This window comes from Lissotriton helveticus, chromosome 11, assembly GCF_964261635.1.
Source record: "Lissotriton helveticus chromosome 11, aLisHel1.1, whole genome shotgun sequence".
Classification (NCBI taxonomy): domain Eukaryota; kingdom Metazoa; phylum Chordata; class Amphibia; order Caudata; family Salamandridae; genus Lissotriton; species Lissotriton helveticus.
This window is the reverse complement of record NC_136072.1, coordinates 3,751,791-3,769,066: the sequence shown is the minus strand read 5'-3', so window position 1 is coordinate 3,769,066 and position 17,276 is coordinate 3,751,791. Positions and strand designations below refer to the sequence as shown.

Here is a 17,276-nt window from a genome sequence, read left to right as displayed (position 1 = left end):
ATCAGCTGGTTGGTGATTGAGCTCTCTCGACGGGTTTAATTGTCTTTGTCCATTGAGTCTATGATTCTGTGAATGCACCCGCCTCTTATTCCGTGACAAATTGGAAGATTCTGCATGAGTGTTAAGATGCAGTAATGTTGACTTGCCACCATGTATAACCTTCACTGTCTATGCATCTTCATAACCATTGTGTTCAAATCTTTGTATTCTGCAGGACCCGCAGGAGAAACTGCACTTAAAGTAACAACCAATCAAACCTTTGAAAATGAAAAGCAACACAAAAAGGTAAGTCACGATCCGCTTTAATCACCTTGCTCTCCTCTGTTGACATTATGGTACATGGTAGTTGCATATACTTTTCTTAAAATGCTAAAGATGATCAAGGAGGACGTTCCCACTGCTAGAGCATCTTGAGTGTGACCCACGTTTGAAGCCAAGAGGCATCTGCAGCTTGATGGCAGCACAAATGGGAGACGTTGATTTTGCCACCAGACGTACTTAGAGTTTGTCTTGCTCACACAAAGACTGGACAGTGGACCAATTTGCTAACAAAAGGCACCAAACTCAGAAATGTTACCAATATATGATCAAGGACAACGTATTTCCATGTGCAAACCTTAACAGCGCCCTCTGTCCAAGAGCACCACCCGTTCCTCAGGGTCAAACGTATTTGTAAATTATATTAAAGTTGCACCACTTTCAAATTGTATATTCTCAAATAATTTCATATTAAGTCAATCTGATAAATGAGATTCCTTCTTTATTTTTTTTTATTCTTTTTCAATGAACCACAGCCAACGCGTTTTGTTCTGTAAACAGAACTTCTTCAGGGCATTTATGATTTCCACGGCACGGGTATAGTGCTTAGGTCAATGCAATTCTTCTTCAAATCAATAATTCTTATGTATAATAATTATGTGATCCTATGTCTTGCGAATTGCATTTATATTTTCAATCCAAAATCGATTCCATTCCCAAGTATAATGTCCTGATTTAATAGTCACTCTCAACAATTTCTGTCCGTATCTATTTCGGACCCATCTCACGTCTCGCTTTACAGAGGAGTCCATACGCCCGACTCAGCGTCAGCGTCACCCGCTGGTCTTTTGAAATGACGTGACGCTGAGTCGGGCGTATGGATATAGATACTAACTGGATATAGATACGGACAAATTGTTGAGGACTATTAAATCAGGACATTACACTCAAATTTGTGGCAACTTCCACACCCTAGTGGTGGGACAAGCACTAGTTTAAGCTGTTAACCAGAGCCGCATAGAACCTGTACCGGAAATATTTATTCAGGCTTCTCATCTGTATATCTGTCGTTTTCCACTTTTTGTCTTCTGTGAAGGAGTGAACAGACAACGTCTTCACTTTTGCTTGCTCGGAGCAGGTGGAGGCGAATCTTCTGTGTGCGCGATTGCCCCAGTATTGGAACTTTCATAGATTCCCATGCTTTTGTATCATTCCCCGTCGTCGGAATGGGAGTCTCGGTAACAAAAATAACATAGCAGTAGGTTTAAACGAGAAAGAAAAAGGCCTAGGCCTCATTCCCTTTTGTAGCATGTTGGAAGCAGTTATATCACTTCTTTCTTGAGTCACCGGAGAATGGGCTATGATTGTTTTGAGGAACAATAGCACCAGGTTACTGATAGGTGAGGTCCAGGTCAACAACAAAGACAAGTACACATGATGATTGCCACGTTTAAGGTGTGTGACAGATATGGGAGATAGGGTTGTAGCTGTGTTATCGGTAGCCAGTCTCCACAGAGCAGGAGTGAGGGGATTTGTAGATATGTAGGAGCTACAGTTTTCAGTTTAAAGTGCTGATTTAATAGTTTTTGTGTGATCCTATTATTTCTCTGAAAGGGCTTCTAAGCACTCTGTTGTCTTGTATTTTAGGGCACAGGTGAAGAAGGATGGTTTGCCTGAGATCATGAAATACATTAAAATAAGCCTGTCACCTCCAGACTCCTAATTCAAACCCAAGATTTTAAGCGCAACTGATGCCTTCTGCTTGAATGCTCGAGTCAACATTACAGATAGAACTCCACCATTCTATTCCTGCACTTACTGTGAACAAAGCTGGTCACTCTAACAGATGTGACGCTTATGCCACCGAGCAATTCCCTATTTCTACCTCAGAAGAGTGACAATCTGAGTTGGCCTTGCCAATAATTTAACCTGTGATTTACAGGAGACCGAGATGGCCGCAGTCTGCACCAAACCGACAGAGCGATATTACTTTTCTATTCTTTTACATTTTATTCCAGATTAGGTTGCACAATTGTCTCCGCTTTCGCCTCTTTCTGACCTATTTTTGTGAACATCTCGGACCATAAATCATTTTTTATATTTTATTTGCCTTTGTGTTTTTGGCTGTCTTCATTTAGACTTTTTCCTCTATATATTGCACTGTTATTTATTTTCTGGTTATCAAACCTTCAAGGGGTCGTGTTTCCAACAGGCTGGTTCTCCACAGAATATCGGTCTTTAATGTCTCAAGGTTTCACCTTCTAAACGCTGTTCCTACTGTTTGAGTAGATGAGAGTTGCAGACGGGCACTCTCGGCGTGCGTGGACTCCCTGCTGTTGACTTACTGTAAGGTTGTATCAGAGCATGACCCAGGGACCAGTCTGGAGCGAGAGAAAGGGCGTCCCCGCAAATCTCAGAGTAGAAGTCACTATCTCATTGCCATGTTTGTCTGTACCCTGGAGGTCCCAGCAGTTGGTGTTTCCATGGTGATCGGCTTTGAAACATTGGGAGGGTGGAGGCATCGTTCGGCATCAAGGTGCTGGACATAGATGATTGCCAGGTCTTCAGCCAGTCGCCAATCACCTAATTGCATCCCTGAGGTATGTTTATGGCTACCCTTTTGAAGGCATGCTGCTGGTTCAATCTGGCTTTCGGATGAAAGAAGGATGAGCAATAACTGCGTGGCTCTAAGGCGTGGTCATTGGTTTGTGTACTATTGTCTCTGGCCATGCGAGACCGTCACCTCTTCTTTTCCTCCATGTAATCCAACACCAGCGTTGGCAGGGTCCACACTTCTTAGTTTGAGTCTCAGACCGGACGGTACCCGACATCCTGCAAGTCTTTGGAATATCAGTACAAGAGTAATGAGACTGTACTCGTTTTGGGTTATTCAGGACTATGGGGCACCTTTTCTGGGGGTCCAAAGCTTTGAGGTAAGGATCAGGGCCTACCCCAGTCTGTGTTCCATAGGCTTCACAACCGTAGCTGAGTTTTACATTAATCAGGACGTCTTTCTTCCCCTGTTCTTTGCTAAAGTTTCGTTTGAAGTAGAGAGTACCTGCCACGATTCAGATATTGAAAGGGCTCCTTGATTTATTGTGGTTGACTCCGAGACGGTAGCGGAGGAGTGGGCGACTGACTGAGCAGCGGCAGAGCTGTTGTGCAAGCGGCAGTGCATGCGTACAGCTTCGAAAATCTTCTGCTCCTTTCACCTTATGGCAGAGAAAGTTCCCTGAACCTGAGGAACAAAAGCTGGAGGACTGAGCGTACAGTGGTTACTACCAAAATATTCGCATTAACTAGTAAGTACAATTTATTTCAAATCCTGAAACGCCACCTGCAGACTAATAACCTAGGCTTGTCAACAAATGCTATATATATGTTCTTGTGAAGTGCAGAGGACTGCAGCTGGGTGTAGCGCCAAGTGCACCGCGTGGCCTCTGATCTTGCCTGATTGACCACTGACCACTTTGCCCATCTCCTTATTCTGTCTTGCTAGGCACAAAAGTGTTTTTCTGGTCTTGCTCTATTATCTCAGGTATTCTGGTAAAAGAAGGAGATAAGCTTCTTATAAGAGGCTGTTGGCTTGAGCTGTGCTTGATGTATGTTAAACACAGCATCAAAAGGTAAATGCATGCTTTCCTTCTGTGCCTATTTGCCACGCTGCTGACATGGCTTTGTTTCTGAAAATATGGTGTAGGACAGCCACCACCATTCCAGAAGGCACCAAGAGCTCCCACAGGAAAGGTTTTATTTCAGAATCAGGAAGGCTTGTTGGATGTAGCAGTGCTTAGGTGCCTGTTAGGCGGGGGATTCCTGCTTGTTGCACGCTTCCTTGCCCTTAACCTTCCATCACCTGGTCTTGTTTATAGGATAGAGCATTGACTCCCCTGTTTTATTTTCCATTGTCCTTTTCATTCTTGTGTTTCATCTGTCTTTGCTTTGCCCTTTGTTTTTAACGTTTGTTTCCCTCCTTCATTTTCCATTTCCCTTTGTGAACTCATGGCAGGGCCTGCTTGGTGAACTCATTCTATTGCAGCAGCAAATTCAGCAGCACGAGGAGGAGGTGCGCAGGGCGGCCGGAAGCTTTAACACGGGCTCTTCTCAGCAAAGGCGCAAGGTGATGGATTTGAGGGCGCTGTGGATGGCTCGCATCTCGCTTGTGTTCACCGTTGGCTAATGCAGTGGGCAGTTGTGTGCTAAATGGGGTGATTGGCTTCGCACTAACATTTACTTGACCGCGTTCAGCTAGCTACTCTGCCTTGGTGGCTCCTCTGGAAGCGGAGTGGGTTGGTGCTCCTGGCGCTGAGCTTGGATGTTAGTCAGGTCTTCACGTACCAGTGTAGCCGCTTGCTTTGTGGTCTGGGGTAAGTGCATCTCTCCTTGTGCCTTGGTTGCTTTGGGGTGAATCAGGGATGCTCAGAAGCTTCTATGTGCTAGCCGCATACTTTGAAAAATTATGAAATTTCATTTCTTGTTGGAGTGTAAATGAGAACCATAACCAATATCTTTGTTCAATGTTGATTCACAATGAGCGTAAATACATTTTAAAGCATTCATTCTTTCTATTGTAGATATGAGTTACCTGCTCTCCCTGCACAAGACCGATAATTAGGTTGAAAATAGTTGGTATGCAGGAGAGGTTTCTTTTTTTGAGCACAGATGCCATTGAAATTTAAGTTTGATTTTCCAGCTCTTAAGCTATGTTTGAGTTTTAAACTCATCACTATGGCCTTTCCTAATGAACCTTAGATACAGACCCTCGCCTCAGCAGCCGATTCCCAGCGTTGCCAGGAATGACCTTCAGCAGCTCCTAGTGGGATGTGGTTGAAAACACACTGGGCAGGACTGAAGGCTGAACTCCTTAAATACTGAGTGCCGGGTCTAATCTTGGAAAAGGCCTTGCGATCTGCTGCTCATTCATCCGCCCCTTCCCCAGACCATTGTCCTCAACCTTTGAGTGTGCACAGGAGCCTTTTTGCTCAGTGTTTCTACAGGCTCCTCTTGTTTTTCTGTCTCTTTATCGTTGTAGAACTGGCTGAGCAGACCTGTGTTTATCTGCTGCAGTTGCGAAGACGAGAGCATTTGCCAACTGCTCATATCACCCTCCTCCACCTGAGGAGGGTGGAGCAGGACACTGCCATCAGTCAGTGCTGGACTTGAGACTAAAAAGTGCTGTCATCTGATTACCCAATGCCACAGGGGCTCCGGATCACGGCAGCAGATCACGGCAGCACATTGAAGTTAATGAAGTAACGAGTTTCCCACCATGCACGGCAGTGCTCAGAGCTATGCACTGCAAGTAGGCTAGGTGGGAAGGGATTAAGAGAAAGCAGGGGGGACTATGCCAAGTTGGCTTTAAATCCACACCAGGTTTGTGAACCCTGACTACATGTCCGGGCTGGTGAGCGAAGTGCAGAGGTGCTTGAGTCCGCAGTGAATACTGTCCCCAGTGCATGTTCTAGGATCGCTCCTTTTCGGATTTCAAATTCCCTCCACCTTAAGAGGGAAATGATCTTCTCTTTAATTTTCTGTAGGAATATTTACTCACCTTTTCAAGACTGTTGACATGACAATGCTTGTTTGTTTAAAATATAAAACATCACTCTTATAGGGCTACAACTTTCTTTCAAGGTTTGGAAAATGTGAGTTCTGCCCCATTGAGAAAATAGCTGCTGTTCTAACAGCAAATCTGATAGTTTTGACACTTGGACTCTTTTGGGGTCTGAAGACTTGAAATTGTGCACACCAGAGAAAATGTTCTCCTGACTAATTAAGACCTTTTAAATTCCACAAATACTCTGGGGGGAGAGGGGGGATCTGGAACACAGGACACTCCAAGACCTGACCATCCATATGTACCTAAAATTAACCCTTTGAACTCTGCCAACCTTTTTGAACAATAAAAAGTCGCAAACTGCTGCACATATCCACACCGAATGAAGAATAATAATCTATTTGAATGAGTTGCAGCTTCATGCCAAGTTTAATGTAAACCGGCGTCAGTTTTTGCTCTAGCAGAAAGATTAAACCTACACATGAGGTCAACATTTGAAATGAGTGCTTGATCTAGACAGACTGTTTGAAGATTCTACGAATGGCACTAATGTTATAGGCAAAAGCATGAAGTGCGTTTCCGTGTAATGTGCAACCTAGCCATGACCACAGTGGACTCGGCTACTCCTGCGTATTGACTGATGAGGGTCTTCTGTTTGGGTGCTAAGGTCAGTAACTAACCACTGCTGTAAAGCAGAAAACATTCAAATTCAGTTATACGGACGTTGTAGGAGCAATTCAGCATCGAAAAGTCTTTGAAAAGGACGACCCCCCTCTTCCCGTCAAAAAGGACTGTTCGTGGCGTCACACACGACTTCCGTGATGACAACACTAATGCCCTTAGGCATCCCTGTGCTTGGTAGCCCAACCCTTGTTACCAGCTTGGTGTACTCTGCATCTTCTAAACAATATTGCGAGAGACTGGACCTATGCATGCGCATCAGAATTCCCTCAGGGTTTGTACATCTTATATGAAAATCACCTCTTGTCCACCAGCCTGGAAAGAATGGCTTGGAGTTTGAATACCCCATCAAGGGAGCCAATGCTTGCTATTACTACTACTGAATGGGAGGAGATGTTTGCCCCTCACCAGAGGTGTGATGTTCCATGTAATTTGTAACTGTGGCATTAGTGAGAAAAACGTATTGTATTCTTCAATCTGTGCTTGCCTTGTCCCAGATCTAAGCAAAAGGCGTGTTCTGAGCAGCAGCGTGGCAGGACTGAGCTGAATAATCTGCTTCAGTGAAGAGGCTTTGTGTAGTTGAAAGACTGTGCCTTGTGCAGTGCAAGGCAGTGTTTATTCAAAGCACTGACGATGTAGAAAACAAACTCCACCAGCGGGTTAGGAAACCAACGCAGGCTTATGTTTTGTTGGCCTGGGGGTGTCCAGCGCATGATAATACTCACTGTAACTCTCTGGAAAGCCACTTCAGCCGGATTCAGAGGCCTTGCAAGGACGGTGGTCATTACAATGTGAATTGGAATTCTTGCTTTCCCCTAAAGTGGCTGCAATAAAGAAGTTCTCAATCATGTACCCAAAGGTCATATGAAAGTTGCGGAGGAGGAGTCAAGTGCACTGAAGCCACCGTGGCACTGAACCCCCTCCAGAAGTGGTTTTGAAGATGAAATAAGAATAGACCAAAGCAGACCTTAGTCCTTCATGATTGTGGCAATAGACATAGAAGAGAGGAAAGTGCAGCAGGAACCATTTGGAGAAACTAAGAAAACAAAACACAAAGGAAAGAACAAAAGAATAAAGTTACAGACCTGATGGCGAAGTTTGGTTTTACCAGTATGTGTTCAATACAGAGAGTGACTGCTGAAAGCGAAGGAGCGGTAACACTTTGCTGTACTCTGTGAGAGAATTGATGCTTGTTTTAGTGAACTCAGGACAGACAATAATGTTTAACTTGAGGTGATCGGTAGTAAGCCTGGCCGTACTACAGATATCCATAGTTACTAATTTGCAAATGGTAGCGTGTGAAAGGAGAGCTTGGACAGCTCACAGAAACTCTTTGAGACAGATTCAACAGGGGATGATTATGTTTCAAGAAGCTCCTCAACAATTTTTTACAAGCCGAAAGATTGTCATTCGAAAGGTTGTGGTGGAAGTGGTTCTGGACTTCTGGGCTCACTGAAATGAATTACGAGCGCTCCAGAATGGTGGGCCTGATGTAGCAAGGTCTCTTCGACCAGGTTGATGACCGCCTAAATATTCTCATGCATCTGATGCCCCTTTACAAACCCACTCGAACCAGGGAGGGAAGGATCTCATTAAGGTGGGTAGCCAAAAATGTAGTATAAAGCTTTGCATCATATTCAGAAATGCTGTAGGGCGATACGAGATACATAATTGGGCACCCTTACCTCGGTTTGGGGAGGACCAAGATGGTTGCCTCTTCCATGGGAGTAATCCATACATGAGTGCGTCGGATGAATGTGCGAATAGTATGTGTATTCTGCGTCTACTCGCTGTCCCAGATCAGATAGGATATTATTCAACCTCCTTGAGAAAGCATTGATATATCCCAACCTCTGAACCTCTCCGTCCATCTGGGGTTCCTATACCTCATTGAAGAACCCAGTAAGATTAATCTCTCCATTCTCTAATCCTGCCAAAACTGACGTGAATTATAACAGATATGTGACCTGAGCGGTGTGGTGTTAGGGGCACAGACTGAGTTGTGTTTGGTTTAATGTCCCTACTTATCCTGTTCAAATTATGTACCAACTGTCCGTTTCTACTTTGATTTGAGCTAACTATGAAGACAAAATTATGTTTGTTTGTGGCTGCCCCCTGTTGTTTAGAGAGTGCAGAAGTGTTGCAAGATGTGGGGTATGTTGTGTGTCCGAGTTTCCTTCAGTTCCTTTTCCATAAGTGGGTCTCTAGTAAACATACAAAGCCCAGTTGCTTATTAACACTTTTCCAGATTGTCGACCAAAATAAACCTGTAAGTAACTAACCGCAAAAGAGGAATATCTTCCCCTCCACAGTAACTGAGGTATGGGGCCAAACATCCGACAAGGCCCTCCGCCTGGGCGGTCCACTGGATGCAAACAAGGTCAATTGGATCCAAGCCTCTCAAGTACAGTGTCCGTGTGCTTTTTCCTGCAAGTGACAGGTACAGCTGGCCTAGGATGCCGCCAGGCACATCATTAACTGCTGCCACGCCGAGCTGGCAGCCTGTGTAGAGGATAGGAACAAAACCCCAGATGTAAGGAAGATGAGGAAATGAGTATCTCAGTCGGGAAGTCTTCCCTCTGCAAGTCCTCACCCTTGAGGAATCGTCTGAAACAGGGAGGCCCAAGAAACGGATGCCTCAACTCTCTCAGATCCAAGATGGCACTCGTATTCAAGTTCAAACGAGAGGCCAAAAACTATGTCCACCTGACCTTGATGCCATCTTCTCTTTTGTGTGATTACCTTAAATTCAGTTCTGCTTTGACTGTTGTCTGGGCAGCATCGTGATAGGTGTAACGTGTTTGTTCTTGGAAGGATACGTTACCAAGCTCACGCCCCTTCCTCAAAACAGCTTCCCTTTTAGACTATTAGTGCCACTTAACTGAGGCATCTCTCGGTCTCTGCTGTTTAGCAGGGGCCCTGAGGCCAGGTTGGTGTGTCCCGTCCAGGCGGAGCTCCTGGTAAGCCTTCCCAGCGCATTAGAGAGCCTGGCAGTGATGACTGCATTGAAACGGGCTTCTGAGACCTCCTCACTCAGTCCACAAATTCTTAAGTTTTCCCTCTGGGAGCGGTTCCCGAGGTCTTCCGACTTGTCCATAACCCCCTCTAGTTGTTCATCCAAACTGGAGCTGAGGTCATATGTAGCTGCCTGTTCCACTTCCAGAGCCTCTAGTTTGGCTCCAGCATCCAACATTCTCTGTCCACGGAGTCTGTACTGATGCTCATGTCCTGGATCTTGGCCCCTTCAATATCAGATCGCATGTCAGCTCGGCTCTTGCCAAATCTAGTTGCAGTTCATGCTGCAGTTCTGTCTTCAGCGTGCGGAGGCTCCACAGCAGCTTTGATTTGGTTGAAAGGAATGACGGCTGTCCCTGTGCCACGTAGCTGCTAGTGACCCCAGGGTCTGGTCTGGATCTGACCAAGTAGGCGAGGAGGCAGCCTCAACCCACTTCTTCTTTGAAGGCACATGGCGGGTCATCTGCTGGCCTCCCCTCTTGCCAGCCACCACCTCCACACCTCGGGATCCCAGATCAGGCTGTCTCGTTTGCTAGCAGTGTCAATCAATCAGAGTACTTCTAAAGTGCGCTAGTTACCCGTGAGGGTCTCAAGGGGCTAGGGGGGGGGGGGCTGCTACTGCTCGAAAAGCCAGGTCTTGAGGAGTTTTCTGAAGGTTAGCAGGTTCTGCGTCTGGCGTAGGAGGATGGAGAGGGTGTTCAATGAGTCAATGATGCGGGGGTGGGGGGGTGCCCTTGCAAGTGACCACCTACTATTTAAAGTCACATAGTTTCTGCTCAAGTAGGCCTGATGGCATCTCTTATTCAGTCCGTACCCGGGTGTGGGCTCATTCCCATAGTGTGTTGTCATCTCAGTGGTCCAGACTCAGCTCCTGTAATCTTTGAACCTGCCTCAGAAAGCATTTCAGGACATATAAATAGCACCGCTCAGGTGATACAGCTTCCCATTTAGTCGTAGGGCAGACAGCATGCTGGTCACCCTCCTATGCCACCATTATCACTCAGAGGGCCTCAGCCCAGCGGGATCTGATCCGGCACCAGGCCCTTACAGCCAGCAGCGTCCCCTGCTGCAGCTTACCCCGGCTGTCGAGCCCCCCACACGAGACGATCAAGACTGCATCTCCCAAAGCTCCGTCCAGCGCTGCACAAGGTGTGCGTCTTAACATTCTTGGCTCTGCCATCATCAGGACTGCGCTGCAGCCGTGATCGTGGGCCAAGGAAATACCATCCTCCTATCTGCAGGCATCGAGTCAGCCGTCTTCCACACTCGCTAGTCCTCCTGGAGAGAGTGGCCCAAGCACTCTCAAGATGGCCTGGAGCCCTCGCTAGTGCAGGATAAAACATGAAGAGTCTGGCTGCGCTGGGAGCCGAGACAGAGAGTGTTGGGCTTCTCGGCCATCTTGTCTATGCCCCCCTCCCTGTTAGGAATTTTAATGATTTTTTAATAAAATAGCCGAATAAATAAAATCTAAGTTTTAGAAATGATCTGTAATGTTTATATCCCCACTGAAAATGATTGCATTGTGTCAATATTGTTATGTTGCTTATGAGGGACCATTGTAATGTTTTACTTATATGAGGAACATTGTTGCAATCCTTCTCATAGCAGGTGTGGGAGGTAGAAGGAGGCAAAGGCACTGCCCATATATTGTGAGAATGTAAGATGTGGGAAGCTCTGTGGGAGAGGGGGGTTTGAAGGGTTTGAAGGGCGCCGCACTCAGACTCCTCTATTTCACTCTCTTTGCCCCTTACACTTCTCAGCCACCCTGGTCCCATGAATGAGGTCAGGTCAAGTTGTCACTGGACACACTTTTCCATGTTTGTGTTGCTTTGTTAGGACGTTCTGTTCCTGAGCATGCGGTTGTCACAGGAAATGCAACCCCTGAGCCTACGGTCTGGCAGGACATGCTGATTCCGAGCATGCTGTGTGCGGACAGGAGTGTTGCTCGGGCACATAAACAACCATACAGTTAATACTTTATTTTTAAATAAAAAAAATTCAATAGGTTGAAAACATCTGACTGTAGTGTAACTGAGTGATTCATTCATTTAAAATGTGACATTATTTTCTATGATTCTGTTTTTTTAGGCAACAGAGAGAGAAAAAGCAGATCAGCTTCAAGAAGAGCTCCTAAGAACCCAGGTACTACGAATCGTTGTGTACGTGTTGGTGCTGTACAAGGCAGTGAGGTTCTTATGCAATGACCCACATGTTGGTGATGTGTGTATGTTATATTGTCATGGTGGTAGCTCGTGCACGCGGTCATTATGTGGCAGTGTGACTTGTTTGTGATGACATTTGTGGCAGTATATTGCATTATGTTATGCTGTATTCAGCTGTGACGTGTGCATGTAATGCACATCTTGGTCACATGTGCATTTGAAAGCATGCATTTAATTTATATGTGATTGTGTGGCTCGTGACTGTGACATATGCAGTTAGTGATGCACGTTGCTATACGGTGTGCATGTGATGACAAATATGGAAATAGGTAAGAGTCAGCATAGCTAAATCTAGTTTCAGGCTTCTATGCAATGTGCTAGAAAATTAAAAACCTTTGTGGTCTGATAATAGGCGTCTTATTAACGTTGAGTCTCCTGTTATCTCTCCTTACTTCAGGCTCAGCCTAGACACTCACATTTAAGACAACCTTAAGAGTGCCCGATGCTAACCTGATCTGATACTGGACATGGGACTGCTTCTTAAGTCTAACGTTAAACGCGTGTGCCGGTAATGTTGATCTACATGATCAACTTTGGAAATGGTCTCCTTGCCTGATAACCTAAAACTCCGCTATTCCATCTCAAAGCTGGCCTTCTCTCAGCTGCACATATCCCCTATTCTTACTTTTTTGAGGTGATCGAACCTGATCTAAAGATCTCCTCATACGCAGTAGTCACTGTCGGACACAAAAACTACAGATCTCTGGTGGCATGATGGAACGGAGGAACACATCTGTACATGAGTAGAGTCCCCTCGATCAAAAGAAGGAATCTCTGAAGCCAATGTTCTCGTGCAATGCGCATGCTATCAGGACACTCTCACGACACACACAGGTACATACACATACACATACTCACATAGGGGAATACACACAGGCATGCACCCACTCATTCAGCCCTCAGTCTCCTCCCTGAGAACTTTCAAAAGACTTCTTGAGACTCCTTTAGTAAGTAAACTTCATCTGCCATTGCCCCAGTCTTGATGCTGATCTAATCGCTTAGTGTAAGTATGAATCCCTGAGTTTGATGTTTTTTTCCTGATGTTCGGTCAGTGTGAACCTCGGGGGGAGGGTGGGGGGGAGAGGGTGATGTGTGTGTTTATGTTTACAGTTTCACTGTCTCAAATGCGTAAAAATTTCCTTTTTTACATTGCATGATTGTCGTGGTGCTTGACTAATCAGGTCTTGCTCTTGTATCCGTATGAAGAAACCTCATGCTTTCCGAAGCATTGTATTGTATAGTAATTACGGCTGCTGGAATGGTGTTCCCGAGCCCAGGGTTATCAGGTAGTTTAGTGTCATTTGTTGTTATTGGTAATGAGGATTACTCTTGTGTGCTCCAGCAAACCTTTCGACGCGTCCACTCCCGTCTCTTCGTGGCATTTACATGAATAAGAGTTAGATAGGAAGGGATTCGTGAGCTCGTGCAGATGGTCGTTGGAGTGAATAGATGAGCTAGCAGAGATGAGGTATTCTTATGTCGCAGGCCTACGACTTTCAAAGAAGGAGAGATTATGATCTTGTAAAAGAGTTGTGGGCAATTTGCAGCAGTACAATAATGGAGAATAAGGCAACAATTCACATGGCTTAGAGTAGGTTGTGCTCAGAGATACGAGCAGAAGATGGAAGGGAAGGAGTTGACCATTTGAAAGTAAAAAGAGGCAACAGTCCGCAGTTTTAGGTAAAGGACAGGTTTTATGCACGATTTTAGGACTATAAAAGACATTTTTGAGAGAGTGCATTTTGAAGATGCAAAACTAGAAAAAGAAACACCATGTGAGTGTGAAGATAGTTCTGTATTAGGGATATCTGGTATCTCTAGAATCACACTAACAGTTGGTCCATTTATAGGCTACCAAAAGATCCCCCCTCCTGCAAGGGTCAGCCCTTCAACTCAGGGAAAAGTGAAAAGTAATGGCTGGGCGCTCATGGGGACAGAGGAAGAGCTTTAGGCTGCACTCAAAGAAAGCAGTAACCGCAAAACCCTAGCAATGTGAGAAAATATGAGTAGGTGGCTCAAACATTGAAGAGGAGAGTTTGTCAATCCTGGAACGTATGTCTTCTCATGTTCATCCTCGGGTTTGCCTCTCAGTAATAACTGCCAAGCAAATTGGGATCCATAATGGATGCGTCCACTGTCCAAGAGAGAGGGGCAGGCGGCTTCCCCGGACAGTGGACGCGCACTGCCTGCATTCCGGTGGCTGGAGGTTGGAGAACCAGACGCTGGGGTGAGGAGCACACCCTTCTAAATGTATCTGCTGCACTCAGTGTGCACTATTCTGCTATCACATGCCAAGTTTGTGTCTGAACTTTTGCTTTGTTTGGTTATTCAGTTGCTGCTCGAAATGTGTTATCCTAGTTGTTAAACTCATGACTCCTCGTATTAGGTCTGGATCACTCGATTAAAAATGCAAAATAACAAAAAAAATGACATAGGCATCTATTAAAATATTCATATAATATAGGTCTTGCCTGAGTGGGCAGAAATTTCTATTGAAAAGCAATAAAACATGAGACAGTAAATAACAGTACATTATTAGAACAGTGTAATTAATGAAAGACATCTTTAAATACCTGCATTAGAGGCTACCGTAAACAAACTCATTCCTCTTAGCTTTCACCTAAATTGTGTTGAAACAAACCGGTCCAGAGATGGGATAATCCAAAGAGGGGCCAGTAAGAGATGATCTCCTTCAACCGTGGAGTCGCGCTCGAAAGGGCTTGTGTTCTCTCTGGATCTCTAAACATAGAACTGATCTTATTTGGACGGCGCTGAGACTCCCAGAAAGAATAGGTGAAGTGGGATAGCCTTCCCAGGATGACAGTGTTTGGTGTTCCGTTGTCCAGCTTGAATCCCATTTTCTGGCACAAAAGAAAGCTAGTGATGGACTGCAGCTGGGCGAGGGCAGCATGGTCAGTGTTCGGGCTCCCAGTAATAGTGCAGGGGTTTTAAACTTAGGTTCGAGAGGGTTGGGTTTAGGATAAACATTCATGATAATCATGGACCCATTAAAGTTTCAACTATATAGAGATTCAACCCTCCTTTTTATCTGGAACACCTAGTGTGAACTGGACTCTGGTAAACCAACATCAGCCTCACCCCTTTCTAGCAACTGCATAAAAAAATGACTGGAAGGATTAATATTGTACCGTTAACACCCTAAAGGTTATTTGTATTCATTCTGTATAAAAGTTGAAATGCCTCCTCTTGTTTGAAGCTGAAGTACCAGCGGATCCTGGAGCGTTTGGAGAAGGAGAATAAAGAGCTGCGGAAACTGGTGCTGCAAAAGGATGACAAAGGGATTCACCACAGGAGCGTGAAGGTGAGTTACGCATCATAGAAGGGTAAATGTATGTTACGCATCATAGGAGTGTAAAGGTGAGTTACGCATCATAGGAGCGTGAAGGTGAGTTACGCATCATAGAAGGGTAAATGTATGTTACGCATCATGGTGTGAAAGCGTCAAACGAGGGTAAAGGTAAGTTGCGCCTCGTAGGAGAGTAAAGGTATCTTTAACATCATAGGAGTTTAAAGATCTGTTTCTCATCATAGAAGCATAAAGGTATGTTATGCATCATAGAAGCATATAGGTATGTTACGAATCATAGAAGCATATAGGTATGTTACGAATCATAGAAGCATATAGGTATGTTATTCATCATAGAGTGGAAAGGTATGTTATTCATCATAGAGTGGAAAGGTATGTTACGAAGCATAAAGGTATGTTACGAAGCATAAAGGTTTGTTATGCATCATAGAGTGGAAAGGTATGTTACGCCTCATAGTGGGGTAAAGGTATCGTACGCATCATAGGAGTATAACATTATTCAAAAGCTGGGCTTGAAGGCTTGTTAATCATCACAGAAGCATGTAAGTACTTAGTCACACTTATGACCTCTCTGGGTTCGATGTTAAATTCTGTTACATGGAAAGCATATCCCAACCAGCACAGGGTGATGGCATTCCAACGGCTGCTGCCTCTCTTTTTTTTCCTAAACTTTAACAACTGTGATGAAGTTCTTGGGTACAGTGGTATCCTGCATAACAATTGTGCTGCACGCCAGGGTAAACATGCGCTCACTTCAACAGTGCCTCCCTCGCAAGGCATAGGTAGCAATTGGAGTTCCAGTAGGAAGATTGAATGTTGATGGAGGCAATGCCTCAGTGCTCTCTGCAGCAGTGGAACATCAAAACCCTATTGCTCAGAAGGCCTTTCTTGGACTCTTTTCAAGCAGGGGGCCATTATTACAGACACGTGTCTCACTGGGTGGGGTGCACATCTTGGCAAAAATGACCCTGCAAGGTAATTGGACCTCTTACCACCAGGAATGACACATCAACTACCCAGAGCAGCTGGCCATTCACCTGGCCCTCACAACCTTGTACAAGCTGGTTCATGGCAAAATGGTTCTCATAAAGACGGGCAACATGACCGCCATGTGTTACATACTCCCACCAGATCTCTGCGCTAGCACAGTAGATGCGTCACTGGGCAGTCTGCAACAAGATCCGTCTTGGCAGAACACTGACCGAGGATGGACAAATGCTCCCCTTTCAGCCTTTAGCGCCAGGACACTCCTTGGAGTAACAGTGCGCTCTGTAAATACCCCGACAAAGATATAGACAAAACCTTTGCAGACCTGCTAAACAGGACGCAATGACAAGTCCAGAAATAGAAACTCCACCTGCAAGTCCCAGCCCTGCATGCGTTCCTCCAGCGGTGGGGAACCCCAGCCACCGACCTATTTGCCACTCAAGAAAACGCAAAATTCCCCACCTTCGCTTCTAGGTACTCTTGCCCTCAGCCCATGTTCAATGCATTAAGGATGAACTGGTCAGGTATAGTTGCTTATGCTTTTCCTCCTTCTCACATTTATCTGAAAATGAGGCTAGAGTCCTTGACCCACTTCCTGGTGACCCCAACTTGGGCCAGTCAGCCCTGTTACTCGGTGCTCCTGGAGATGTCTATCAGTCCTCAATGCAGCTAGACCTTCTCACAATAATTCAGCGAAATCAGGCATCCAGATTCCAAGTAGCTCCACCTAGCGATCTCGCTCCAGAGTCCTTGGAGTTCGGATACATAAACCTCCCTGAGGAGGACATTGCTATATTACGTAAGGCACCTAGGTCCACTACTCGCACATGTTAAGCAGATAAGTGGAAGCATCACCAGGAAACTAAACCCCTTCAATGTCAAGATTGAGGAAATCAGCTGTATCCTGGTGCACCTTCACAGGGCAGTTCTTGCATCCACCTCTGTACTCCTTCACTTAGCCTCTGTGTCCGCGTACGTGCAGAACGAGGAATACTAGTCCCTTTTCAGGGTTCTTGTGGTTAAGGCATGTATGAAAAGACTGAAAAGGGTGACACCCCCAAACCTTAATATAGTTCTCACAAGGCTTATAGGGCCACCATTTGAAACTCTCCACGCTTGCGCCTTGCAGTTTTTTCCTGAAAGGTTCTCTTTCTAATAGCCCTAACTTCGCTCAGGCGCATCGGGGAGTTACAAGCACTAACTGTTCGGAAACCATGCATTCAGGTGC

The 17,276-nt window shown here is 45.4% G+C and overlaps 1 protein-coding gene across 4 annotated transcripts in view; it reads left to right on the top strand.

Annotated features, from left to right (window-relative positions):
* Positions 1-17,276, top strand: part of OPA1 (OPA1 mitochondrial dynamin like GTPase) — a 253,853-nt gene that overhangs the window by 42,248 nt on the left and 194,329 nt on the right. For 2 of the 4 annotated variants that reach the window (XM_078666565.1, XM_078666564.1), the window contains 4 exons: positions 215-285; positions 4,268-4,378; positions 11,600-11,653; positions 14,951-15,055. In XM_078666565.1, coding sequence (XP_078522691.1) covers positions 215-285; positions 4,268-4,378; positions 11,600-11,653; positions 14,951-15,055 — 341 coding nt within the window. The remainder of the gene's footprint in view (positions 1-214; positions 286-4,267; positions 4,379-11,599; positions 11,654-14,950; positions 15,056-17,276) is intronic. The other 2 variants (XM_078666567.1, XM_078666566.1) reach the window with 1 other exon arrangement.